The sequence below is a fragment of the Schistocerca cancellata genome, chromosome 9, assembly GCF_023864275.1.
Source record: "Schistocerca cancellata isolate TAMUIC-IGC-003103 chromosome 9, iqSchCanc2.1, whole genome shotgun sequence".
In the NCBI taxonomy this organism is placed as follows: domain Eukaryota; kingdom Metazoa; phylum Arthropoda; class Insecta; order Orthoptera; family Acrididae; genus Schistocerca; species Schistocerca cancellata.
The window spans coordinates 265431635-265459378 of NC_064634.1; the positions used below are offsets into that span (position 1 = coordinate 265431635).

General features: G+C 43.9%; 1 protein-coding gene across 1 annotated transcript in view; it reads right to left on the reverse strand.

Annotated features, from left to right (window-relative positions):
- Positions 1–19848, reverse strand: part of LOC126100864 (uncharacterized) — a 56119-nt gene extending 36271 nt beyond the window's left edge. The window contains exons 1-4 of the mRNA XM_049911531.1: positions 19714–19848; positions 12539–12605; positions 9037–9101; positions 8905–8940 (exon numbers count right to left, since the gene is read on the reverse strand). Coding sequence (XP_049767488.1) covers positions 8905–8940; positions 9037–9101; positions 12539–12605; positions 19714–19782 — 237 coding nt within the window. The 5' untranslated portion in view covers positions 19783–19848. The remainder of the gene's footprint in view (positions 1–8904; positions 8941–9036; positions 9102–12538; positions 12606–19713) is intronic.
- Positions 19849–27744: the final 7896 nt, after the last annotated feature.

Sequence of the window (27744 nt, forward strand, 5' to 3'; positions counted from 1 at the left end):
CTTCAGATGTAGATCTCGATGAGGAGTCGTTGTCGTCGTTGTTTCATTGTTAGAGGTGGGGTTTTCCTGTGACGCTCAGTGTTGATGTCTGGTCTTCGATACGACCCCCTGCAGTGTCTACATCACGATATGTGCCTTAATCCTCCTGCATTCCAACAGGGTTCCAGTGGTGGATGTCCAGCTCGCGGGGGAAGGCGTAGCAATATTCGGTAGTGCACCGGCGTCATACAGCAACTTCTTGCAGTACTGAATCAAGGTAGCACTGATGACAGGTTTCACACATTGCAGCCAAAGTTGTGAAGTACTTAGGCAAGGGACGTTCTAATGGTACTTGAATTACGTAACCATTACGGCACCTCAACCTCTCGATACCAGCAATATTCTACTGTGTTTTTGTAAAGTAGTTGACATATTTCTGAGACAACATTCAGAAAAATGGTTCAAATGGCTCTGAGCACTACGGGACTTAACTACTGAGGTCATCAGTCCCCTAGACCTTAGAACTACTTAAACCTAACTAACCTAAGGATATCACACACATCCATGCCCGAGGCAGGATTCGAACCTGCGACCGTAGCGGTCGCGCGGTTCCAGACTGAAGCGCCTAGAACCGCTCAGCCACCCCGGCCGGCCAACATTCAGATTTGATTTCATTAGTGTAGAGGTACTTTGATACATCGATGTGTTTATGTTGCAATGATATTATTCTAATGTCTATTCCTTCTTTTGTCACTATGATCTTTGACGTACTTGTAACTCTGTTTTTTGGGCGCGTAAGCGATTATTAGTTAATAGTTAGAGAGTCGGACCTCGAAAAAGTCAACTCTTGGACGTCATGTTGGAAAGACGCATATTGTAGTCAGCTTATAAAATGTGAACTTTAACAGTAAGGAAGATGTTTTGAAGTATGTTTTGTACTGTGAAGTGATGTTTTGTGTGTTACGTGATACTGCAACAAAAGCAATAAAAAACAAGTGTAACTTAAATTCGGAGTGCTGAGTATTTTTTTACATCACCATTGTGCTAACTTTCAAAGGTTTAATGTTCAAGAATGGTTTGTGAAGCGCATCTACAAATCTTCTGAATATCGCAGAATAAAACCTAGGCCTCTTTGCATCCGAGCTTGGAATCATCACCACCTAGTTTTTCGACGATTGAGCTATGATTTTACAACGAGGCCAGCGTGGGAAACGCGAACAGATGAGTGCCTAGTTTATTTAATATTACATGAATTGACTTTATTAACTCTGCTCTAATGACACCTGCCACATAATAACTTTGTTGTTGCATGAAAATGCAGTATTTAGCAGCGTGAGCAACACCACAAACATTATTAAATTTTGATCTTTGTTGTGGTAGGGTTGTTAGAACGTCCACAGTAACCCATGTCTCGGTAACACGTTCAAGACATTTTGAATCGCGGTGGTGGGAGGTGTTTAATTTCCACGGTGCCAGCATGCACCAGACCACTTGTTGCCGAAGGTGAATACTGCAGATGTAGGCACGATGGTACGGAAAGGCCAAGGGCCAAAGCTCTGTACCTTGAAGTGCCGGCGTGAATTCCCAAGAGACGTAAATCATGCCGAGATGGTTCGCAGAGTGACCCGTCTCGTAAGTACGAGTGTTGTTCGGAAAGTAAGGACCGATCGCTTGCCAAATGGAAACCACAGTGAAAATCAAAACTGTTTTGTTTGCGCATTTAGCTACACCTTCGATGTACTTCTTTTTACACAGTCGCCGCTCTGACTTAGACTTTAGTCGTTGCGTTATACCAAAATTCCAACACCATTGTCATAGAAGGCAGCCGCCTGTGCTTTCCGATAATTTTCGACGCTGGTCGATAGCGCGTAGCCTGCGCTCAAGTATTGTCTTAGTATCCAGTTTCATGTGAACAGAGATGATACTCAGGACGAGGCAATTAGGGCTGTGTTGTCGGTGATCGAACACTTCCAATCGAAAAGACTGCAGGAGCATCTTCACTGACCCTGCAGAGTGCAGCTGAGAATTGCCATGACGTGCGTGACAACTGCCTTAGGTGGGCTGCATTCATTAAGGCGAAGCATCTCAGCGGGACCTCCTACTTGGCCGGAAACATTGTTGTTCTAGGCACCTTAACTCGCTCACTGTGCGCTCACAACTCAAAAGAGCGTCTTGATGCGAACGATGGGCATACTAGAGACACGGACCAAAACGTCTATGAAAATCATCGTCGGATATTCACGGTGGTTTCCATTTCGCTACCGATCGTTCCTCACTTTACTAGCCCTCGTATATTCAGGCGCGTCACCGTGCCGAACTTCCCAACTGTCGCAGAGCAATCACGGACGACAAGGCACAGTTCTTGACAGGTGTTGTAGTGGGGTATTTGATCTATGGGATGTAGGACACAGTTCTTTTTTTTTGGTCATCAGTCTACTGACTGGTTTGATGCGGCCCGCCACGAATTCCTTTCCTGTGCTAACCTCTTCATCTCAGAGTAGCACTTGCAACCTACGTCCTCAATTATTTTCTTGACGTATTCCAATCTCTGTCTTCCTGTACAGTTTTTGCCCTCTACAGCTCCCTCTAGTACCATGGAAGTCATTCCCTCATGTCTTAGCAGATGTCCTACCATCCTGTCCCTTCTCCTTATCAGTGTTTTACACATATTCCTTTCCTCTCCGATTCTGCGCAGAACCTCCTCATTCCTTACCTTATCAGTACACCTAATTTTCAACATTCGTCTATAGCACCACATCTCAAATGCTTTGATTCTCTTCTGTTCCGGTTTTCCCACAGTCCATGTTTCACTACCATACAATGCTTTACTCCAGACGTACATCCTCAGAAATTTCTTCCTCAAATTAAGCCCGATATTTGATATTAGTAGACTTCTCTTGGCCAGAAATGCCTTTTTTGCCATAGCGAGTCTGCTTTTGATGTCCTCCTTGCTCCGTCCGTCATTGGTTATTTTACTGCCTAGGTAGCAGAGTTCCTTACCTTCATTGACTTCGTGACCATCAATCCTGATCTTACGCTTCTAGCTGTTCTCATTTCTACTACTTCTCATTACCTTCATCTTTCTGCGATTTACTCTCAAACCATACTGTGTACTCATTAGACTGTTCATTCCGTTCAGCAGATCATTTAATTCTTCTTCACTTTCACTCAGGATAGCAATGTCATCAGTGAATCGTATCATTGATATCCTTTCACCTTGTATTTTAATTCCACTCCTGTACCTTTCTTTTATTTCCATCATTGCTTCCTCGATGTACAAATTGAAGAGTAGGGGCGAAAGGCTACAGCCTTGTCTTACACACTTCTTAATACGAGCACTTCGTTCTTGATCGTCCACTCCTATTATTCCCTCTTGGTTGTTGTACATATTGTACATGACCCGTCTCTCCCTATAGCTTACCCCTACTTTTTTCAGAATCTCGAACAGCTTGCACCATTTTATATTGTCGAACGCTTTTTCCAGGTCGACAAATCCTATGAAAGTGTCTTGATTTTTCTTTAGCCTTGCCTCCATTATTAGCCGTAACGTCAGAATTGCCTCTCTCGTCCCTTTACTTTTCCTAAAGCCAAACTGATCGTCACCTAGCGTATTCTCAATTTTCTTTTCCATTCTTCTGTATATTATTCTTGTAAGCAGTTTCGATGCATGAGCTGTTAAGCTGATTGCGCGATAATACTCGCACTTGTCAGCTCTTGCCATCTTCGGAATTGTGTGGATGATGCTTTACCGGATGTCAGATGGTATATCGCCAGACTCACAGGACACAGTTAAAATAACAATACTGGTGAGAACCGAAGAAGTAAAGGAGGGATTTCCTGTGTGTAGATGCGTGCATTGTTATGTCTGTAGGTGGAGCCTGAGGATGGTGATGATGATCTCCATGCCTCTGGCGGACGGAAGGTATGTGACATCAGTTTCCGCGATGCTCTCGTAGGCCATATGGCTACGCCACATGTCACGTAGTCACCAAGAGAGGGTAAGTGTTATAGCCCGCGACGTCCGGACGTGTGGCCAAATGCATTTCCTGTAGTAGTGCGATGCCTACGTCCGATATCCATAACATCTCTTGGAGCAGATCCGTTTTCACTCGAGGGCTATAGTAGTTACTGTCGGTCGTTGTGTCTCAGTACGTTTGCAGTCGAGCCCCGCCGTGGCGGGGAGCACCATCAGCGGCGGATGAAGAGGACCGAGGCAGCAGCGAGCCGTGCAGTACGCCACCTGACGGCGTTGGCGTCGGCTTAACGAGGTCTCCGTCTAGGGTAAGTTGGTCCCCCGAGTGTGGTGCAGATCATCATCGACGTCGTCACTGCACGTCACTGAGGGTGCTTTCGTGGTGTTCAAATGTTCCATCACGTCTGTGGGAGTGGAGGACGTCTCGGCGGCAGTCGTTACGATGGATTCCAAGGGTTCAGGTGCATCCGAGCGAGACGGCGGAGTACGTACAGGCGCAGCCAGATCCGGAGTCTTGTTGTCATTCTTGTAGTTGTGCAGGTTCTCTGAGTCCTCAGGGGGAGGTGAGTTGTCTCTTTCCGAAACGTACGAGGCCTCCTCTTGCACCGTTTAGGTGAACGTTTTTTCAGAAGTCGAGAGGATGTCGTGGCTGTCCGAGAGGAAGGCCTCGCGGGGACGGTAAACAACGTGAGATTAATAGCATCGGCCGGGAGGTTATCAGTAGTCGTTGCTGTTGACACTGGCGTCGGAGTCGCGTCAGGTTGCGAGCGTGATGCGTCAACCTACGCGTTATACATGGCAGATAGAATGGACGGTGGTACATGGTCAGACAGACGATGCTTGCTGGGAGGAGAAGAGAGCGCCTACGTATAAGTGATAGGTAAAACTGTCGTCGGAGTCCGAGGCGCCACGGTAGCGGCTGGCAAGTGAACATGATCCTGGTTCCAGCTCATGGATTCAATTAATCTCAATTGGGCTTCTTTCAGGAACATCCAGATGTTTATTTCTAGATATTTAGCAGGCGCTATGACCTACTCGTTCATAAAGATGCGCTAGGAGCTAGCTAACGAGACGGAGCAGCAAACAGTGGCCGGATAGAAAGCACACAGTAGAAAAATCAACATTGCCTGGTAAATCAGACTATCTGAGTGTGGTTATACCAGTTTTTCCACATTCGTTTAGCTAATACTTTGTCGGCCTCCAATCTACACCTCAGAAAATAAGGAGCAACAAGCAGATAAACGTTAATATGGTTCACATGCAAATGGTGCACACGAATTTCCTTCCTTAGCTCGACTGACCCCAGTGGCGACCCCAAAAGGCATCGAGAACAAATTGAACTAGGGCAACACAACAAATCCGCAGTGGAAGAACATCACCAAGACTGAGGAAAAGAAATAAAATTCAGCGAAGCCTGTGTGTTGGCCAAGCAGTAAATTAGGACGAAACGCAAAATCAGAGTGGCCATCGAAATACTTAAACACCCTAATAACATGAACAGGGAGGATGGACTCAGGCTTACCCCATCTTGGCTGCCAGCAATCAGAGCCCAACAGACCGCACTGTCAACACGAGGCACGAGCACTACCGGCGAGTAACTGCCGCCGCGCGGCCGACGTCCAGCAGCTGGTAAACACACAGCAAACTTCTCATTCGACGGTGGCCACCAATCATGGTACACAACGCAAGAGCCAATAGACAATAGAGGTCACGTTCTCACTCCACCGCAATAACCTATTAAAATAAATTTTCCTCTCCTTCTTCCTTAAGTCACCAATGAAACTAACTATCTTTTTAAAATTATGACGTAATGGCATGCGCAGTGAACACTAACAACAAATTATAAAGGACACTGCATATCTAGAACGCACCATCTAGAAGAAGGCCGCTGCAATCGTGGCCGAAACGTTGGTTTTTCTCCAGCAGCAGTAGTTTTTACATTATGATGCGGTACCAAGCGCAGAAAACTTTTATGTCGACTGAATCTGGCCGCGGAAGCCTACGAAACTATAAAATTCAAAATAAGGCTACAGGGTGAAGAAAAAATGCTGTACTTGAAGATCGACATACGATTCTTCACCCAGATTCAAGACGAATGTTTATCTATCAGAATCATATCGGATGAGTTTCGAAAACGCATGTATGAAAGCAAGGAGCTGGCAACGCTGTTACATCTTGCAGCACACTGAAATGTACAGAGTAACGTGTATCACCATGCATCCTCGTACCATCCGTCGTAGCTCATTGAGTAGACTGCTCAGTAGAGGTCAAATCCACACCGACCTTGGAGCTATGGCTCGAATCCTCGTGAAGTTCGAGTTTTAATTTTTTAGACGTCTGTTCCATAGTTTTCGTGTTTATAATCAGGACACCATTTTGTCATATGGAAATAGCCTGTCACAGTGAGATCCATTAAACGACTTGCATGTGTCTACCAGCTGCGTACTGTGCTACCATACCTCGTCGTGTCAAGTTCATGTACGGCTGCTGCCTGATATGTTTTTGGTGCTTTATGGACCCGATAACTAAGCTGCTGCAGCTGTTCATGCGTATCCTACAAGGTACACTCAAAGTCGCCTTGTCGATAAGAATGTTTTTCATTGCCTGGAGCAGCACCTTCAGACAGATGGCAATCTTCGGTCCGAAGTAACGGGCAGAGGGCGGTGGAAGGAGGAGGGGATTGGTTTATAACATCCCGACGGCATTGAGATCCTTAGGGACGGAGCACAAGTGCGAAGTAGGGTAGGATAGAGAAGGAAAGCGGCCGTGCCCTTTCGAAGGAAGCATCCCGGCATTTGCCTTAAAGCGATTTAGGGAAAATACGAGAAACCTAAATCAGAATGGCCGAGCGTGGGCTTCAACCGTCGTCCTCCCCCATGCGAGTCCATTGTGCTAACCACAGCGCTAACCCGCTGGGCGTACAGAGCTCGTGCAGGGATTAGTTGTGCTCCACAGACGACACGATTCTTGATACCGTATCAGATACTTCAAGAAAGTACCCGTGATATTGCCAGGAAGTTCTAGCTATCTCAAACTCTTTTAATTGAAGTGTTGCATCCATATCATTACACCAACAGCCAGAAGATCGCATTCGAGATATGCAGTTCTGTGAATGGCTTTGGCACCAAGTAGAAGGTCACGAACATTTTATAAATAACGTGAAAACGAATAACGAATCTAGCTTCAGTCGTAAAGGACTTTACCACCACCACAACATCCAATAAACAACGCCCGTACAGGGGAAATTTTGATTGAAAGTCGCTGCTTGTAATCGTTTGGTAGGTACACTGCTGGCCATTAAAATTGCTACACCACGAAGATGACGTGCTACAGACGCGACATTTAGCCGACAGGAAGAAGATGATGTAATATGCAAATGATTAGCTTTTCAGAGCATTCACATAAGGCTGGAGCCGGTGGCGACACCTACAACGTGCTGTTATGAGGAAAGTTTCCAACCGATTCCCCATACACAAACAGCAGTTGACCGGCGTTGCCTGGTGAAACATTGATGTGATGGCTCGTGAAAGGAGGAGAAATGCGTACCATCACGTTTCCGACTTTGATAAAGGTCGGATTGTAGCCTATCGCGATTACGGTTTATCGTATCGTGACATTGCTGCTCGCATTGGTCTAGATCAACTGACTGTTAGCAGAATGTGGAATCGGTGGGTTAAGGAAGGTAATACGGAACGTTGTGCTGGATCCCAACGGCTTCGTATCACTAGCAGTCGAGATGACAGGCATCTTATCTGCATGGCTGTAACGGATCGTGCAGCCACGCCTGAGTCAACAGATGGGGACGTTTGCAAGACAACAACCATCTTCACGACAGGAGCGCCTGCAATGGCGTACTCAACGACGAACCTGTGTGCACGAATGGAAAAACGTCATTTTTTCGGATGAATCCAGGTTCTGTTTACGGCATCACGATGGTCGCATCCGTGTTTGTCGACATCGCGGTGAACGCCCATTGGAAGCATGTATTCGTCATCGCCATACTGGCCTATCACCCGGCATAATGGTATGGGGTGTCATTGGTTACACGTCTCGGTCACCTCTTACTCACATTGACGGCACTTTGAACAGTGGACGTTACATTTCAGATGTGTTCTCTACCCTTCATTCGATCCTCACGAAACCCTACATTTCAGCAGAATAATGCACGACCGCATGTTGCAGGTCCTATAGGGGCCTTTCTGGATACAGAAAATGTTCGACTGCTACCCTGGCCAGCACATCCTCCAGATATTTCACCAATTGGAGACGTCTGGTCAATGGTGGCCGAGCAAGTGGCTCGTCAGAATACGCTAGTCACAACTGTTGGTGACCTGTGGGATCGTGTTGAAACTGCATGGGCAGCTGTACCTGCACACGCCATCCAAACGCTGTTTGACTCAATGCCCAGGAGTATGAAGGCCGTTGGTTGTTCTTGGTACTGATTTCTCAGGATCCGTGCACCCAAATTACGTGACAATGTAGTCACATGTCAGTTCTAGTATAATATATTCGTCCAATGAATACCCGTTTATCATCTGCATTTCTTCTTGGTGTAGCAATTTTAATCTCCAGTAGTGTAAATTGCATAAATGTCTGAGCAAGAACAGGTACTAGGACGACTACCGACGTTCTGAAATATATGAAATGTATTGGCAGCTGTGAACACCAAGGAACTGACGAGAATGAAAATTTGTGCTGAAATGGGAATCGAACCCAGATATCCCGGTTTGCACATAAGCGTATCCGAAGGAACTTTGCATTGTTCTCCTCAACAAGACCGATACTGCTATATCGTACTTATACGCTGCGGCCGGCAACTAATTTCAGCTAAATTATATTGTGTGTGTATGAGTACAGTTTGTGAGATGAAAACAACATAATGGATGTTTGTGTCTGAGCGTGTCAGTACATCACAAATATCATACTTCTAAGTAATTAAGGGAAATACTTACGTATCCCAACGTCAGTCCGATGCAGTGAACGTAACACTGGAAAGAAACGCACCATCAGTGTTCTTTATTATGGAGTCTTATTGTGGAAATTACATTTTATTATTATGTTGATACTCATTTTATTACACTTACTCTTTGGTTTTCATTAGTTTCATCGGGGACGGTAAAGTTGTTCCTCAATATCGTCTCAGCTATTTCTGGAGATAAATACAAACATAAAAAGGTTAATGCTGGTGTTTAAGAAACAGCTCAACGTTACAAACATACACTGATGATCCAAAATACTATAACCGCCACCCAACGTCAAACTAAATGACACCTAGTGGCTTTGTACGCACATGACACTATAAGACACGTCTACAAGTAGAGCAGAGGCGAATGGGGAAGCATTCTATCGACGATACGGGTCGGTAAAGGAGAAACCCATGACGAAGCTGATTTTGATACGGTACACATTGTTATGGCTTAGTCACTGGGAACGAGAATCTCGAAAACGACGGATCTGTTCGGCTTTTCCCCTGCCACTGTCTTGCGTATCTGCGAATAGTAGATGAAATGCGGCGAACCCACGTATAACAGATGAGGTGTTGGATGCCCACATCTCATCGCTGAGAGTGGAGATCGGATGCTTGTCCTCTCAGTTAAGCAAGATAGGCCGCAGTCCATGGCAGACGGAACACAATGGCGGTGAGGTCATGAGCGTCTCGTAGCACACCGTTCAGCGCTCATTTTTCAACATGGGACTCTGCAGAAGACGACACCTACGTGTTCCCATGTTCACCTAACGACATATCTCTTTTTCGATTCCATCAGTAGCATTAAAATTCTTATGTAAAGGTAGTCAAAATGGCTTCAAATTAAATTAAAATTCTTGCCAAATGATTTACGGCTAGAAATCCCATACTGAGTTAATTAGTGGATAGCGTAATAAATATTCGTCAATTTGACTGTTAAAACGTCAGCTGTAAAGTTGTCGTCGTGTAACCGCTCTCGCTTGTGTATCCCTCTGGAATTTATTCTTTAAGCTCCTACCTCGAAGGATCGGAGGATACAGTTTAAAAGGACCAGTTAGATACGGTCCAGTCACATTAATGTGACCACAATCTATCTTAGACGTCAGTGTGTAATAACCACTTACACATGGCTAGTGGCCGAACTAGCAGCACACGCTATATGAAACACGTCGTTGAGACGAGGAAAATAGTGCAGTCGCTCTCGTTGTGTGGTAACGAAGCGATTTATCTGCCTCTCAAAAGGGCGTGATCATTGGCATTAGGGCCAGGGATGTAAGCATTTCCGAAACGGCAAAGTCTGTAAAATGTTCGCGTGCCGCTGTGATTAAGGTATACCGTGTAGGGCAAAATGGTGCTATCGGAAACAGGCGGCGATGCAACTGTGGTACACTACGGGCTACAGAAAACTGGGTTGAAAGACGGCTGAGAAGATATGTCCGGGCTGACAGATGTGCAACTCTTGAGCAACTGACCCACTCGCTGAACCAAGTAGATACCAGCAGTATTTCATCAAAGGCCGATCAGCAGTCGTTGCTGCGTATGGGCCTCCACAGCACCTATTCCGACTGCAGTCCATCGGCGACGAAGGGTGGAATTTATGCGCCAGTATCGCAAGTGGACGTCCAATGAGTCGTGACAGATGGTCTTTTTAGATGAATCACAATCTATGTTCCATCGGACACATGGTGACTGATGCTTAAGTCGTGGAATGTCTGAAAGTAACACCCTGCAACAATCGCCAGTAAGGTCCATGCCGGAGGGCAGTCCCTGGGTGATCCCCTCACTCTGGAAGACGCAATGGATCAACAGAAGTGTGCATTTAACATTAGGGACCATGTAAATCTCTGTCGCCATTTTGCAAGACGCAGCGGACCAACGCATGTATCCATCTAACTTCGGGAACCACGTTCAACTCTACGCGCAGTTTCCTCGGCACGATGGCATCTACCAGGAGGACAACGCAGCGTATCGCACAGCTCTCTGTGTACGTGGTTCGATGAGCACCAGGATGAGTTTACTGTATTTCCGTGGTCACCAAAACTCTTTGAGTTTTACTTCGATGGAGAATCTTATATACCAGCTCGATCGAGCCGTTCGTGCCGTGGATTCTCAACCGAGAAACCATTCGCAGCTGGCCACTTCTTTGAAGTCAGCATGGCTCCATATCACGGCCGTACCAGGACCCCGCTGACACTTGACCTGCACATTTTGTAGTGGTCCGAGCTGCAAGAGAAAGTTATTCAATCTTTTGGTAGGTGGTCACATTAATGTAGCTACGCTAGTACATGCGTACCTTGACCCTGGAACTGTGTCATGAGTACGCACTGGGAAGCATAGAAAGCAGTTTCCGTAAGCTCTACACCTGACAGATGGCTTTAACCGACTTTAACGGGAACTTACAAGCGTTTATCAGAGCTGTTGCTCGGAATCAAAAGTGTATAGTGGATTCTAGTTTCGTCCTCGACTGCGAATCTGCACAAACCACCGTGGAGGCGCCTAGACATTAGCTAGTTTGGTTTGAAGTGTGTCTTTTCGTTAGCTACTGACTCTAAATGATTTGAGTAAAATTACCAATCAGAGTATTCAGACAGTGTCATGTCGTGGTTTCCAAAATATTCCGAATTCGGTTGTTGACTCATACGACAGTGTACAGTCATTTTATATTCCTACTGTGGGACGATATCAATTGCACTCTCAATCCTTCAACGTAACAGAAAACTACACTGATACGAGTCCATTAGAAATAAATTCATCATAGTCATCTACGAGAATTTATCCAGAATTTATCACCACGGAAAACAAAGTTGCGTAATTAATGTTTTGTTTTCGTCTTCAGATACGCGACTGTGGTCGTAATACCCTATACATTGTAATTCCTGCGTCACTATAACGTAGCACACAGCTCAACTGGACAAAATAAAATAGTGCTCTCCACCTCTTCATTATCAGTGGACTGCGCCATTTTGTAATGGTTTCTCCAGCAAAGTGCAGCGCTACAGAGATGTGTAAATTTCATTATATATCAGGATGGCAGACAAGTGCCGGTAAACGATGAATAAAATAGCTATCGAGACTGAAATTTATTTTTCGTAGTGATAATTGCAACATTGAAATACCCCTCGAGAATGAGCAAGAAACAATGAAAATACGACTAGTCCACCGCCTGCATAGCTTCCACCAGACGGCAACGCATCTCCCGAGAATATAAAAATGAACTGTGACAAAATTTTGCAAGTGTCCGCCTGAACTGCTGCAACAAAGGGCCTTCGAAGTCTAAGTGTTGTGTTTCAGACAATACTTTCAATCTCTAAACCGAAGTAAGTAGTGTGAAATGTAGAGTCAACCAGCGTTTAGTCAAAGAAGAATTTAATCTTCACATCTGACGAACATGTGAGTTGAATGTGTGTAATTTTCTCCATCTTCTTCGCCAGAAGTTGCACAAAATAATTTATATATCTGGCGGATGATAACTGTACGGCATACCCATTTGAAATTTCAAATGAATGTGTAAGAAGAAAAGAAATTGTTAGCATGGCTTATTGATTTACTTTCGTACTTCGTCAGGTGACGTGAAGTTACAGATTGCTTAATGGTACATCAAGGAAGCATTGAGTACAAACCTCTAGACACGCCCACTTCATTTGCACATTTCATCACGATTCGTGAATCACCAGTTTCTTCTGGGACCTGAAAACAATATCATTATGAAGTAAAACCTAAATTCAACAATCCCTTTTAATTAAAAAGGAGATAGTTTGAGATAGGAAATATACAAAATACGTGATGCACATATAACGTACGTTGTGTAACAAACAATGTAAACTCCAGGTTGGAATATTGACAACAGAAGGAAAAGTATAAACTGCTCCAGAATGAGATTTTCACTCCGTAGCGGAGTGTGCGCTATTATTAAAGCCCCTGGCAGATTAAAACTGTGTGCCGAACCGAGACTCGATCTCGGGACCTTTGCCTTTCGCGTGCAAGTGCTAAACCATCTGAGGTACCCAAGCACGACTCACGAGCCGTCCTCACACCTTCAATTCTGCCAGTACCTCGTCTCCTACCTTCCAAACTTTACAGAAGCTCTCCTGCGAACCTTGCAGCCCCTGGCTGAGGTTAAGCCATGTCTCCGGGATATCCTTTCTTCTACGAGTCCTAGTTTCGCAAGGATCGCAGACATGACCGCCATTCATTCGATTTTTAGTGTTAGGATGCATAAGGTGTGTGCATGCTGTGTGCGGACGCACGAGAAGCTGTCCTTAGTTTTGCGGACAACTGAAGAAGTATTTGCCCACGGTCGGCTGTCTGGAGGTTGCTGCCTAGGGCTACAGTGTATGCGGAGAAACAGTCGCATCACATGGCAAGCAGTGGGTGTCGTTTATTTCGCCCCGCGTGGGCAGCAGCATCCACCGAAGTGTGAGGTGATGCCCAGTTAGCTTAGTGTTTTGATAAGTTGCTAACTCTGGACACACGATTTTTGATACCTGTTGGTTGCGTTTCCTAAAATGGCGCATTATTTATGAAAATTTATTGAACCATCTAGGTGGATTCAATTACAAAATGTTTACCACTGATTCATACGGTACACTTATTTCATTTGTTAACATGTTGCAATGCGATCGCATCGCTCGAAGTGGAGGGACAGTGTGGGGACTGGCGATCTGGCCTCCCCCATTCGCCCTAAGACAGGACAAGATGCCGCTGCTTCAGGAGGCTCCGAGCAGATAGATGGTGAGCTGTTCAATGTTAGGCGTGTAATGGAACTCCTTAGAGGAAGAGCGTATAGAGCTGGAAAGAAGTCCAATGTGCGCTCGGTATTTCTAACAGGGAACATCAACCGAATTATTTCGGAGGCTCTGGCTTCGGCTGTCGGGACTGCAGGGTGCAGTCATTTTGAAGCTTTGACTCATGTCGGCAGAAATGACGTGTTTCGCTTGGGTTCTAAGGTCAGCCTCAGTTCATTACGGCGGCTGGTGGAAGCGGTGAAGACTGCTGGCTCGCGCAAAGGTGACAGCAAAGTTTCTAATTTCCGGAATAGTACTCAAAAAGCCGGTCGGTATGGCTGAGCGGTTCTAGGCGCTTCAGTCTCGAACCGCGCGACCGCAACGGTCGCAGGTTCGAATGCTGCCTCGGGAATGGATGTGTGTGATGTCCTTAGGTTAGTTAGGTTTAAGTAGTTCTAAGTTCTAGGGGACTGATGACCTCAGATATTAAGTCCCATAGTACTCAGAGCCATTTGAATCAAGTATTCAAAATACCCTGGCTCATTTTGCCAAGAGCTGAGTGGACGGTGTCAGCTAGAGGCCCATTCGATTCTGAGACAGTCTTTGGTGCAATTTTCTGGACCTGAGTTATGAGGTGGAGGGTCGTGGTACATCCCTTGGTAGATGGGTGGTGCACTATGCAGAGGAAGGAGCTGCTCATGTAGCAAGTGTGTATACAAGGAGGTTTCATAGGCCAGGTGATAGTTAGATGTCCGCTGATGAACGCTCGCCAGTCTAAACACATTGCGCGCATTCTGATGACGCACAAAGTCAAAATTATAACAGTAAATTCCCGAATAGTTTATAAAAAATGGAAGATATAGCGCTGAAAATGTACTCGGAGAAGCAAACAGCGATTTGAGTTTAATGACCAGCTGAAAGCGTGGTCCGAGATGGAAACTATATTTGGAAACGAGGACTGAATGAAACCCTAAGCAGAAAGTTTTGATATACTTAACGAGGCACAAAAGGTGCGTCGAGAAAATAGATTAGCCGCCATAGTTGGGAAGTGACAATTGCAGTCGAGGAATACGTTGTGTTTATGGAGGTCGAAATTGAGCCTAACTGCGGAGTTAACTGGAGGTGAGTAACCGGCCTAAGTGAAGTTAGCCTGATCACCGGATGTTTTCACCGGGCACCCGATTTCGCTGTTGTAGTTGTAAAATAAGTCAAAGAAAGTATAGCTCAGTAGCGAGGAAGTACCCCTATCATATGATGCTAGTTTTACGTCACGGTAAGCTGCCGACTATAGATTGAGACCTATATGGATACTTTGTGGACTCTACGGCCAAACAGCCTTTTAATTCTGAAGACGTTAGCCGAAAAACGTCTGCAGCAGCTATTTAGAGCTACCACAACCAATGGAAATATTTTAGACCTTGCAACTACAACCAGGCATGACACTATCGACAATGCCAGAATAGAGACTGGTGATCATTATGCTGCCATAGTGACAATTGTTACTGCTGTTATTAAGACCATCATGAAGTCAAGGAGATTATTCAGGCCGAAAAGAGCAGAACAGCAGTTGTAAGACCAACCTGGTTTTAATAACTGAACTGGGAAAATTCTGAGTAAGCAGAGATTCTTGCACCGTTGACTCAAAAAGGACGATGTAATGTCGACAGGCAATGGTTATAGTCTAGAAAAAGATCGATACGCAAATCATAAAATTACTCCCACCGGCTCACTTCAATCGAAAACCTTGCCAAGCATCAGTGACAATTTTGGTCGTACGTAAAGACACTAAGCTACTCGAAAGCTTCTTATCTGACATTCGTTGAATAATATGTTGTGGCAATAAAAGACAGTTTAACAAAAGCTGAACTTTTATTCACGAGGAAAAGTCGTACGAAAATACAGGGGTAGTTCTTTATTATTTTTTTTCAAGTTCCAATCGCTTACGACATCGATACCAAAGTGGAAACCAAATATGATTTATTTGCAACATTACCTTCACCTTCCGTCTTCTTCTCTCATAGTAACCGCTCCGACGTACATATTTATCATAGTGTTGTACAGATCTTCTAATACCTTCATCATAGAAGGCAACTGCCTCTGCGTTCCAGAAATTCTCTACACTGGTCTAAATCACGTTGTCTGCGTCAAAATTCTGTCCTCTTAAGCAGCCGTTCTTGTGACTAAAGATGTGGAAATCAGAGGTAGCCAAGTCAGGGCTCTAATGTGGGTGATCAAATAACTCCAAGCAGGTTGCAAAGTATGGCTGAGCATTTTCGTGAAGAACGACAGTGTCTGATGATGGTGTTTCTCTTCGCTTGTTCAGTATTGCCCTCTATGGACAATTTCCTCGAGCTGTCCGACCCACTTCCATCCACTTTCTGAACAAGACCATCGGCTGACGTTCGCTGCCTTACCTAACTGCCTGTGTCATGAACTTCTATACAACCAGCCCAAAGGTTCCTGCACCACTGCCGCACTTTGGTGTCATGCATGACAGTTAAATTATGTGAGCTGCTTGAAATAAGGCTGAAACTCTCGTCATGAAGAAATCGAATAATGGCTTGCACTTCACAAACTGCAGGAGGCTTTAGTGTTCCGTACATCTTTATGTACTCATTGTGGGTTCATAACTGAAAACGACGACTTGAGACGATTGGTGGGACTTCTAGATACACTGTGAAACCCATCTGCATAAAGTTTCATCGGATTTTCACTGTGGTTTTAATTTCGCTATTTATCAAACCATGGAAAAAATTTGCCCTCGTACAATAATTTGACCAATGCCATATGGGCAACATAAAAATAGACGTACGTGTCACCGAGATGCATCTGACAGGGTTGAAAGCAAATGTTGCCAGATTCAGATGAAATTTAAGTTCGGTTTTACATAGAGTACTTTTCGGCGTCGCCCCGTTACGTAGCCTGCATTTATCGCGAGTAATTCTTCTAGCGAAAATTCCCAAGGAATTCGGCAAAAGAGGAGGCACTTCCTGTGTACTTGTGCAAGAAGGCTAAACGAATAGAGCCCAAAATTACGAACCCGTACCCTCAGCATCGGTTTGCTGCAGACTTCTTCAGCGTATTCTAAGTCCGAATGTAATGAATTTCCTTGAGACTTCTGTCCACAAATTAGTATGGAGCTACAAAGAACCACTCGAACTAAACTCATATTCCAAGATATTCGGAAAGAGTTTGATACAGTACACCACTGCAGACTCTTAACGAAAATCCTTGTATACGGAATAGGTTGTCAGAGATCTCACAGCCTTAAATGATTGTGGGAGGATAGAGGATGACTTTGCCAGATTTTCTGTTTGGTATGATCAATTTATAAAAATTTAAGTTAATGGAGATAAGGTGGAAAATCAATCCTCTAAATTTCGAATACAGTGTTAGTGGTCCGATTCTTGACACAGTTACATCGATTAGTTAGTGTGTCTTTACGTTGCTAAATAACATGATATGGCACGAGCATGTAATCGGTAATAGGAGAGGTAAATGCTCTTCATTAGGAGAAATTTACGTAAGTGTAGCTTACCTCTAACGGGGACCACATATAGAACAACAGTTGTTACCCAGCATTGAGTAATGCTCGAATGTATGTCATCCTCACCAGGTCGGACCAAAGGTAGACATCGAAGCAGCTCAGAGATGTGCTGTTAGATTTGTTATCGGTTTGTTCTATAAGCAAACGACTGTTACCTAGAGGGTGCGTGAACTCCGATGGAAATCTCCAGAGAGAAGACGAAAATTTTGAGAACCGATATTTTGACCGACTGCTGACACCTTCTACTGTTGCCGATTTACATTTCTTGTAAGGACTGTACGACAAGATAAGATATATTAGGGATCATACGAAGGTATATAGAGACTCATTTTTCCCTCACTCCATTTGCGAATTAAAAAGAAAAGGAAATGACTAGCACTGAGACACGATACCCTCCTCCGTGCACCATACTGTGGCTTATGGTGTAAGTATGTAGATGTAGATGTGAAAGGTCGTCATAAGAGAGGCTCTGGGGGCATATAGAAAAATTCAGAAGACTGCTGCGTCTAGTAGTAGTCGTCAGTAGTTGAAAATGAAACAGTACAGTACGAACAAATTATAGTAAAAAGCTGTAAAAAACGGCGAAAAGCTTGCTTCTTTTTCCACAGCAGTAAGCGATTGTGATTACTAGCTTACGGCAAAAGAAAATTTCACACTGAGAACACACTCTGGAACTGTCCAGAATATTCTTCGTACCAACTGCGAACACTTGTGGCAACGTGAAAGGCGCATAATTATCCATAAAATACCATCGTTGTTTCTGAACATGAAGTCCACGAATGGCTCCAAATGAAGTAACAGAGCATCCAAAGGTCCCAGTCCCTGCCGCGTAAACAAAGCTCACGGCTTAATGGAGCCACTATCAGCTTGCACTGTGCTTCGTTGACAACCTGGCTCCATGGCTTCGGGGTCTACACCACACTCGGCCCCTACCATCAACGCTTACCAACTAAAATCAAGACTCACCCGAACAGGACAAGGTCTTTCAGTCGTCTTGGGTCCAACCGATATGTTCACGAGCGCAGAAGAGGCGTTGCACGCGATGGCGTACTATCAGCAATGGCACTTGCGACGGTCGTGTGCTGCTATAGCGATTAACGCCACATTCGCCGCACTATCCTAACGGATACGTTCATCGTACGTTCCACACTGATTTCTGCTTTATTTTACTCAGTGCTGCTTGTCTATTAGCACTGACAACTCTGCGCAAAGGCTGCTGCTCTCGGCCGTAAAGTGAAGTCCGTCGACCACTGCGTTTTCCATGGTGAGATATAATGCTTGCAGTATTGTATTCCTGGCACACTCGGAATATTGAATTTCCTAACCATTTCAGCCGGCCGCGGTGGCCGAGCGGTTCTAGGCGCTACAATCTGGTACCGTGCGACCGCTACGGTCGCAGGTTCGAATCCTGCCTCGGGCATGGATGTGTGTGATTTCCTTAGGTTAGTTAGGTTTAAGTGGTTCTAAGTCTAGGTAACTGATGACCTCGGAAGTTAAGTTCAAATGGTTCAAATGGCTCTGAGCACTATGGGACTCAACTGCTGTGGTCATCAGTCCCCTAGAACTTAGAACTAATTAAACCTAACTAACCTAAGGACATCACACACATCCATGCCCGAGGCAGGATTCGAACCTGCGACCGTAGCAGCAGCGCTGCTCCGGACTGGAGCACCTAGAACCGCACGACCACCGCGGCCGGCCTCGGAAGTTAAGTCCCATAGTGCTCATAGCCATTTGAACCATTTCAACCCTAACGATATCCGATATGGAATGGCACATGCGTATAGCTCCAACTACTACTCCGCTTTGAAATTCTGTTAATTCCCTTCGTACGGCCATAACAACGTGGAAAAACTATCCACATGAAATTACTTGACTGCAGATGACAGCTCCGCCTGTACTCTGCCCTTTTATACCTTGTGCGCGTGCGAATCCCGCCATCTGTATATGTGCATATCACTGTCCTACGACTTTTATCACCTCGGTGTAAATTTATCACAGAGCAAATTCGGCACACACAGTTTAAAGGCCATCTGAAATGAAACTATGCATCGCGAGATGGAACACCACTGCGAAAAGTTTGTGTATAGGGAAGAGCAGTACTTTGAAGGGTATATGTACAAATAGTCTTTGAAATCAATAACAAAGCTTAAGGAAATCAAATTTCCGAAATGTCTGAACAGAGCTCAGAAACAGGAGGTTGGGATGATCATCAGCAAGACAACGTTTGCAAGCACCAGCACTTTAACAAAAGAGAAACGCCAGAATACAAAAATTAATAATCTAGGGCTGTCATCTGTTTTGATCTGAATGTGGTAATTCTTTATACGCAAAATTTCCTTCACACGTACAAAAAATAAGAAATACATGTACAGAAATTATCAGGAAAAACATGGAAACTAGATCTCATAACCCTCGAGAGAAGTTCTAAGTGAATTATTAGAAAATAACTCTCGTTAGTCACCTGTAGACTTACTGTTCATATATAATATTTATTCATGACGTAATAAAGTGAAGTACCTACCTCAGCAGAGTCACAGGAAGTCATAACTATGATAGCACAGATAAAACTGCAAATCTTTAGCACCCTCATTGCCAGTAATGTGTATACGAAATTCAGCTACGCGCAGATGGTGCCTGTGCACTATTTATCTAGGCGTCGACTGGCGGGTTTTCTACTTCTCGTATACCTTTTATGTAAGTACAGACACTGTGATGTAACTATGTGTGCCACATCTGTCACAGCTGCACCGTGAAAAGGACATCCTCTGTTTCCGGTTACTGTTGAGTGCTATCAGAACGAAGGTAATTCGGATGACAGTGCCGTATTATGTAAACATAATATTTGACGCAACAAAAGAAAATTAGCCTCGCCCCGCCTCCAGCGAACAGGTAATAAATGACGCCACGATTTAACGCACACCATGAGCCTTTCTCTTTCCTTCATAAGCTACTGTTGCGAACGTCTTAATGGCACAGATAACAAACTTGCAGCAGCGATTAACTAATGTTTTTGAAGTGCTTCCAAAACAAGAAATACATAATATTAGGATTTACTGTCGCATCAACAATATGGCCATTAAAACTGGAGCAAACCGGCACATTGAAAACGGGCGAATAGCAAAATATTGTACAAAAAAAAAAAATTTTCGGCAGTGCCGTTGCTAGCTGCTTTGCCGCCCTAAGAGAGAACTAAAAAATGATGCCCTTCTGTTGTGGTATCTACTATATCCTGCTGTGTCCTCAGTTCCTTTAAAACTGATTGAAGACAACAAATTCCTTCATTTATTATTTTTTCCCCAGTTTTGGAAATTCCTAAAAGTAATTGAAATAGGAAGAATGTGATGAACATTTTAAACTGGAACTCAGGCGAATACAGCAGTGAAATCAAATTAGGCATCAAATAGTTATTTTATTTCGTTACAAGAACATGAACTTTTCCTTGAACGTAGAAATTAAGCTGCACAGATGGGAGATATGCCGCAACATCAGACTACTTCATCTGAATAATCGTGGTGTTGTTTAGCTTCTGTTGTGATTGAAATGTGTTTAGTACGAAGAATAAATGTCGTTGTTTTCAGTATCCACTTCCTTACGATCAAATAAATAAAGGACGCCATGCCTGTATTTTCTACTGACAATTACAAATTTTATTAGCCAGCCCAGTGGCGCCGTAGTCTAAGGGATTGGCTTCTAATCACTCGTCCGGAACTGGCTCGGACTTGAATACCTGTGAGGCACTGGATTTTTCTTTTCCTGGAGTCAGTGGCCCTAAATTATGGACGGGTGACTGTTTGTAGTCCACTGAAATGGTCACAGTTTCAGTAGTGGCTGCTTTCGTTTTGAGGTAGGTAGGGGTAATGTTTGTTGTTTCCTCAAAGCAATTAAACACTTGTAAAGTTACTGTTCCGTATGCTTTTGAAAACAATTCGGTGTTTTAAGGTTTCCTCTTTTTCAATTTTTTTCCTCGCTAGCTCAATTTTCTCGCTGTTTAATGTGAGACTAATTTTTGCACCCTTTTCCACCCCTAAAATTTTGCAGCCCTACGCGGCCATCTAGTGTTGTTAATGGTAGAAACGGTTCTGTATCACAACATTCGCTTTAACCAGTTTATAGTAATACATTAATGTGAAAACTTTTCTTCTGAAGAAGTCAGTCTGCATGCCACTTTTCCTTGCTTCGATCATTAATGTTACAAGTTACATAGTTTAGTAAGGTTCGTCAAATATTTCGTTTCATACATAAATATTCATCTCTTTTTGATTTACACGTATTAATTCTTTGGCAGTGCACCACGGGTCGCATTACTCGTGAGAGTATCTCGGACAGCTGCTTCACTTATTTCACATAACAATATAACAACAAGTAAGCAAAGTAGGAAAGTAACAGTACAATGTTGTTCATGATCTGGCAATGAAAATAATGCGTTTGTGAGCAGGTTGAAGGTACGTGGGAGAAAAACAACCACCAGTGCCACAATCGGTACTATATCTTTACATCTAAATGTACAGCTACATCTACATCTACATTTATACTCCGCAAGCCACACAACGGTGTTTGGCGGAGGGCACTTCACGCGCCACTGTCATTACCTCCCTTTCCTGCTCCAGTCGCGTATGGTTTGCGGGAAGAACGACTGCCGGAAAGCCTCTGTGAGCGCTCGAATCTCTCTAATTTTACATTCGTGCTATCCTCGGGAGGTATAAGTAGGGGGAAGCAATATATTCGATACCTCATCCAGAAACGCACCCTCTCGAAACCTGGACAGCAAACTTCACCGCGATGCAGTGCGCCTCTCTTGCAGAGTCTGCCACTTGAGTTTGCTAAACATCTCCGTAACGCAATCACGCTTACCAAATAACCCTGTGACGAAGCGCGCCGCTCTTCTTTGGATCTTCACTATCTCCTCTGTCAACCCGACCTGGTACGGATCCCACACTAATGAGCAATACTCAAGTGTTTTGTAAGCCACCTCCTTTGTTGATGGACTGCATTTTCTAAGGACGCTACCAATGAATCTCAACCAGGCACCCGCCTTACCAACAATTAATTTCATATGATAATTCCACTTCAAATCGTTCCGTACGCACACTCCCAGATATTTTACAGAAGTAACTGCTACCAGTGTTTGTTCCGCTAACATATAATCATACAATAAAGGATCCTTCTTTCTATGTATTCGCAACACATAATATTTGTCTATGTTAAGGGTCAGTTGCCACTCCCTGCACCATGTACCTATCCGCTGCTGATCTTCCAGCACTTCGCTGCAATTTTCTAATGCTGCAACTTCTCTGTATACTACAGCGTCATCCGCGAAAAGCCGCATGGAACTTCCGACAATATCTACTAGGTCATTTATATACATTGTGAAAACAAAGAAGACTACATGTAAAACAATGGTATTTATACCCTAAGAAAATTCCTTCAACGAAGTCGCCCAGGCCAAGTAATCGTACATCATAAAGAAAATTATGGTAGTCAATAGCCTGCGCACTTCAACGAAAGGCACAATCCAGTAATGAAAAGTAAGAAAGCAATCCTCCCTAGATAGAAGAAATTAATTGTCCAAGAAAATGAGTGACCAACATTCCTTTTGTAGTTAAAATCTCACAGACAAAAACAAATCCACTTACCTAGTGCAACTTTAATTTAGCTTTCTTTCAGGCAATAGATTTCAGCACAAATTAATTCAGATCTTCGTAACTGCTTAGTGTCAGAACTGTATGATATGATATGTGGTCTTACCACAATGAGAATAGTGACATAATCTTAAGACTGGATACATTGAACAAATCAACACTTGTTGTTGTTGTTGTGGTCTTCAGTCCTGAGACTGATTTGATGGAGCTCTCTATGTTACCCTATCCTGTGCAAGCTTCTTCATCTCCCAGTACTTACTGCAACCTACATCCTTCTGAATCCGCTTAGTGTATTCAATTCTTGCTCTCCCTCTACGAATTTTACCCTCTACGCTGCCCTCCAATGCTAAATTTGTAATCCCTTCATGCCTCAGAACATGCCCTACCAACCGGTCCCTTCTTCTTGTGCCACAAGCTCCTCTTCACCCCAATTCTATTCAATACCTCCCCATTAGTTATGTGATCTATCCATGTAATCTTCAGCATTCTTCTGTAGCATCACATTTCGAAGGCTTCTATTCTCTTCTTGTCCAAACTATTTATCGTCCATGTTTCAATTCCATACATGGCTACACTCCATACAAACACTTTCAGAAACTACTTCCTGACACTTAAATCTATACTCAATGTTAACAAATTTCTCTTCTTGAGAAACGCTTTCCGTGCCATTGCCAGTCTACATTTAATATCTTCTCTACTTCGACCATCATCGGTTATTTTCTCCCCAAATAGCAAAACTCCTTCACTACTTTGAGTGTCTCATTTCCTAATCTAATTCCCTCAGCATCACCCGACTTAATTTGACTACATTCCATTATACTCGATTTGGTTTTGTTGATGTTCATCTTATATCCTCCTTTCAAGACACTGTCCATTCCGTTCAACAACACTTACACATTCATAAAATCTACCAAATTAGCGATTAAAACACATCAGAAACACTGGATACACAGTCAGTAATATGTAAAAGTCGTGTCTTTTAAAGTGTATTGTCAGCAGTCATTAATTATGCCAATATTTGATAATTAAATTACCTTGCTCTTAACCTAATATCATGCTTGTGATGGTAGCTTCCAATTTGCTCACAAGGCGCCAAGAAACCTAGCAAGCAATTATTACCTACACTGCAGTTGTCACACTGAACAGAGAACCGCACAGTTTAGTGACAAGAACGTCAGTGGAGCAAACCTGGATAGGAATGTGCTAGAAATTTTTAATCGTGGAAATAAGCAACAAGGGCACTCAAATACATGCTAAAAGCAAGCAGTTGGCGTCAGGCACAACTGCTAAATCATACTGATGCTCATTAATCATACTATGAGTCGTTCTTTCACTGTAACCGTTTGACACAGTCGACAGTAGACCCAGTGTCGTCAAATTACGTTGAAGGTATTTCCGTTTGTCCAGCAATCCATCTGTTCTGGTCACGGAATCACTGTAGACGCAACAGTTTGTGTTACGGTGTTAGCGGCAGCCTGCACTTCGGACGTTACAAGTTGCAGAAAGGTATTTTTCATACAGACACGGCAAACATAAATTAAAGCGGCAACAACTAAAATGAATGAACGCAATTTTACCAAATGCCGAAGAAACATTTCGAGTTTCTGAGGAAAAACTCAACTCATTGACATTTTGAATAAATTCACTGTTTCCTGACAGTTTGGATACAAATCATGTTAACGCGTGGCCGAGCGGTTCTAGGCGCTACAGTCTGGAACCACGGGACCGCTACGGTCGCAGGTTCGAATCCTGCCTCGGGCATGGATGTGTGTGATGTCCTTACGCTAGTTAGGTTTAAGTAGTTCTAAGTTCTAGGGGACTGATGACCTCAGATGTTAAGTCCCATAGTGCTCAGAACCATTTGATACATATTTCCTTCAAAACTTTAAAATATAAAGTAGCAGGCCAGATGTCATGTTTTTTTACCCCTATTGCCCATTATTAAAGTCGTCACTGGCGCAGAAAGCTGTTCGGTATTCAACAACAAAAAGTTATAATCCTTTTCCCAATGAAATACACTTCGTGATCAAGAGTATCCGGACACCCCCAGAAACATACGTTTTTCATATTAGGTGAACTGTGCTGCCACCTACTGCCAGGAACTCCATATCAGCGACCTCAATAGTCATTACACATCGCGAGAGAGCATAATGGGGAGCTCCATGGAACTCACTTACTTCGAACGTGGTCAGGTGATTGGGTGTCACTTGTATCATACATTTGTACGCGACATTTGCACACTCCTAAACACTCCTAGGTATATTGTTTCCAATGTGATAGTGAAGTGGAAACGTGAAGGGGCACGTATAGCACAAAAGCGCACAGGCCAACCCCATCTGTTGACTGACAGAGACCGCCGACAGTTAAAGAGGTTCTTAATGTCTAATAGGCAGACATCTATCCAGACCATCACATAGGAATTCCAAACTTTATCAGGATCCACTGGAAGTACTATGACAGCTAGGCGCGATGTGAGAAAACTTTACTTTCATGGTCGAGCGGCTGCTCATAAGCCACTCATCACCCCGGCAAATGCTCAATGACGCCCCGCTTGGTGAAAGGAGCGTAAAAATTGGACGATTGAACGGTGAAAAAGCGCTGTGTGGAGTGACGAATCACGGTAGACAATGAGGACGTGCGGCAGTTGGGTATGGCGAATGCCCGGAGAACGTCATCTACCAGCGTGTGTAGTGCCACCAGTAAAATTCGGAGGCGGTGATGTTATGGTGTGGTCGTGTATTTTATGGAAGTGAAAGCAACTTGCTCCCCTTTTTGTTTTGTATGACACTATCACAGCACAGGCATACACTGTTGTTTTAAACACCTTTTTGCTTGCCACTGTTGAAGAGCAATTCGGGGATCGCGATTTGCACCTTTCAACACGATCGAGCACCTGCTCATAATGCAGTGCCTGCGGCGGAGTCGTTGCATGAAAATAACATCCCTGTAATAGACTGGCCTGCACAGACTCCTGACCTGAATCCTACAGAACACCTTTGGAATGTTTTGTAACGCCTGCTTCATGCCAGTCCTCACCGACCGACAGCGATATCTCTCCTCAGTGCAGCACTCCGTGAAGAATGGGATGCCATTCCCCAAGAAACCTTCCAGCACGTGATTGAACGCATGTCTGCGAGAGTGGAAGCTGTCATCAAGGCTAAGGGTGGGCCAACACCATATTGCATTCCAGCATTAACGTTGGAGCGCGCCACGAAGCAACTTTTAAACACAATAGAAAGTAATTTATCCAGGACAAGACTGTAAAAGAAATAAACTTTGCTTTTAAGTGTAGTTTTCTGACTGGTACTAGGGACTAGTGCCTATGAGATGTGTAATTAACTAACTGGGTCGTTTGTATGTGCTAGAGATCTAGATACTGGACGACTCGAGCATCTGTCCAAATGGAGAGGCACAAAGTGGCCCATTTTAAAACTCTGCCAGAAGCTGATATCACTTTCTTACTACAGTACAAGGTATGTTTGTATACTTGAAAGAGATTATTGCACGTCTGACGCTGTTCAAGCTCTGTATATACGCTTTCAGGTCTGGTAACGACACTAAACACAAATGACACAAATACAATCTAGTGGCCATTCTGTTTGACACAGAGGATTGATTATAGCTGTCGTTATTTACATATTCGCCAGTATTGCTGTTCACCTATTTTGACAGGCAGTGAATTTCAGGGAATCTTAAACTGCTGGCAAACTGTACACTGTGATAACAGGACAATATACGAGTATAAACGCCGGCCAGAGAGAAAGTAAAACTTTAGAATATCTCAACATTACTGTTTCGGCGCTAATACTGTCACCGAATTCACACTGAAGTTCCGGCAGAAGTCCACGGCCACTACAGTCCTTTACTTAGACAGTCAACCGGAAAGCATAAAAATATCTCTGATTTAACATAAAGTGACATAATTTGGAAGTAAACAGCTCTTGGTGTCAGCCTGTTTTGAACTTCCGCTGTACTTTACGGAACGTCCCCTTTGAACAATTATGCATGAATGTGCTTAAACTAACACACAATATTTTCAGCGCAACGCAATCTGACTTTCAAAAATCCCTACAAAAGAATGGCCCTGACTAACATTAACCTAATCCTTTCACAAATCACTTACCTCACAAAAATCTTCATTACTCGAACTACCGCAATACAGCGAGCGCCACTACTGCCAGCTAAATAAAAGATTCAAACTACGGAAGGCACTAACTACTGATAGGCATAGTTATCAAATGAAAGATTTTAATAGAGAACAAACAATGAATTTACCCTAATATTCATAATTGACATCCAGTCTTACAAATTTCAAAACTCCGCCATCTCTCTCCCCACATCCACCACTGCGGGCGGCTCACCTCCAACTGCCCAACGCTACGCGCTGCTGTTAACATCCAGCTGCCCAACACTACAATGGCAGACAACAATTCTAACTAGCCACAGACTGCACACAGCACAGCCATTGATTTTCATACAGAGAGCGCTACGTGGCGGTGGCGTTACCAATATAAGAACCTAAACAGCCTACTTACATAGCCCCCATGCTCCCGACAAAAGATTTTACGAATTGTTTTGGGCAGTGGCCAATAATGATTAGATAAAATTTTTCATAATTGCAATAACAAAGATATCGAATGCACACACTTATTAAAACAATATTGGTCAAAAGCTAAAATTTTCTCACAGTCCATAAAGACAGTCCTGATCGTTCATCACAGCAAAACTGCCGTCTCTTTTATCAAAGTCTGAGCAGTAAAAGACAATGCACACGGAAGTAGTGGATTTCCATGCAGTCTTGAAGAAGTAGTATTGTCCTTCCAACGGAAAGACAGTGCTGACTCTTGACATGCAGACAGGTAATGGGCCACAACAGAGCAAACCCACAGCAGAGTCAGTCGAAGTTTTGAAGA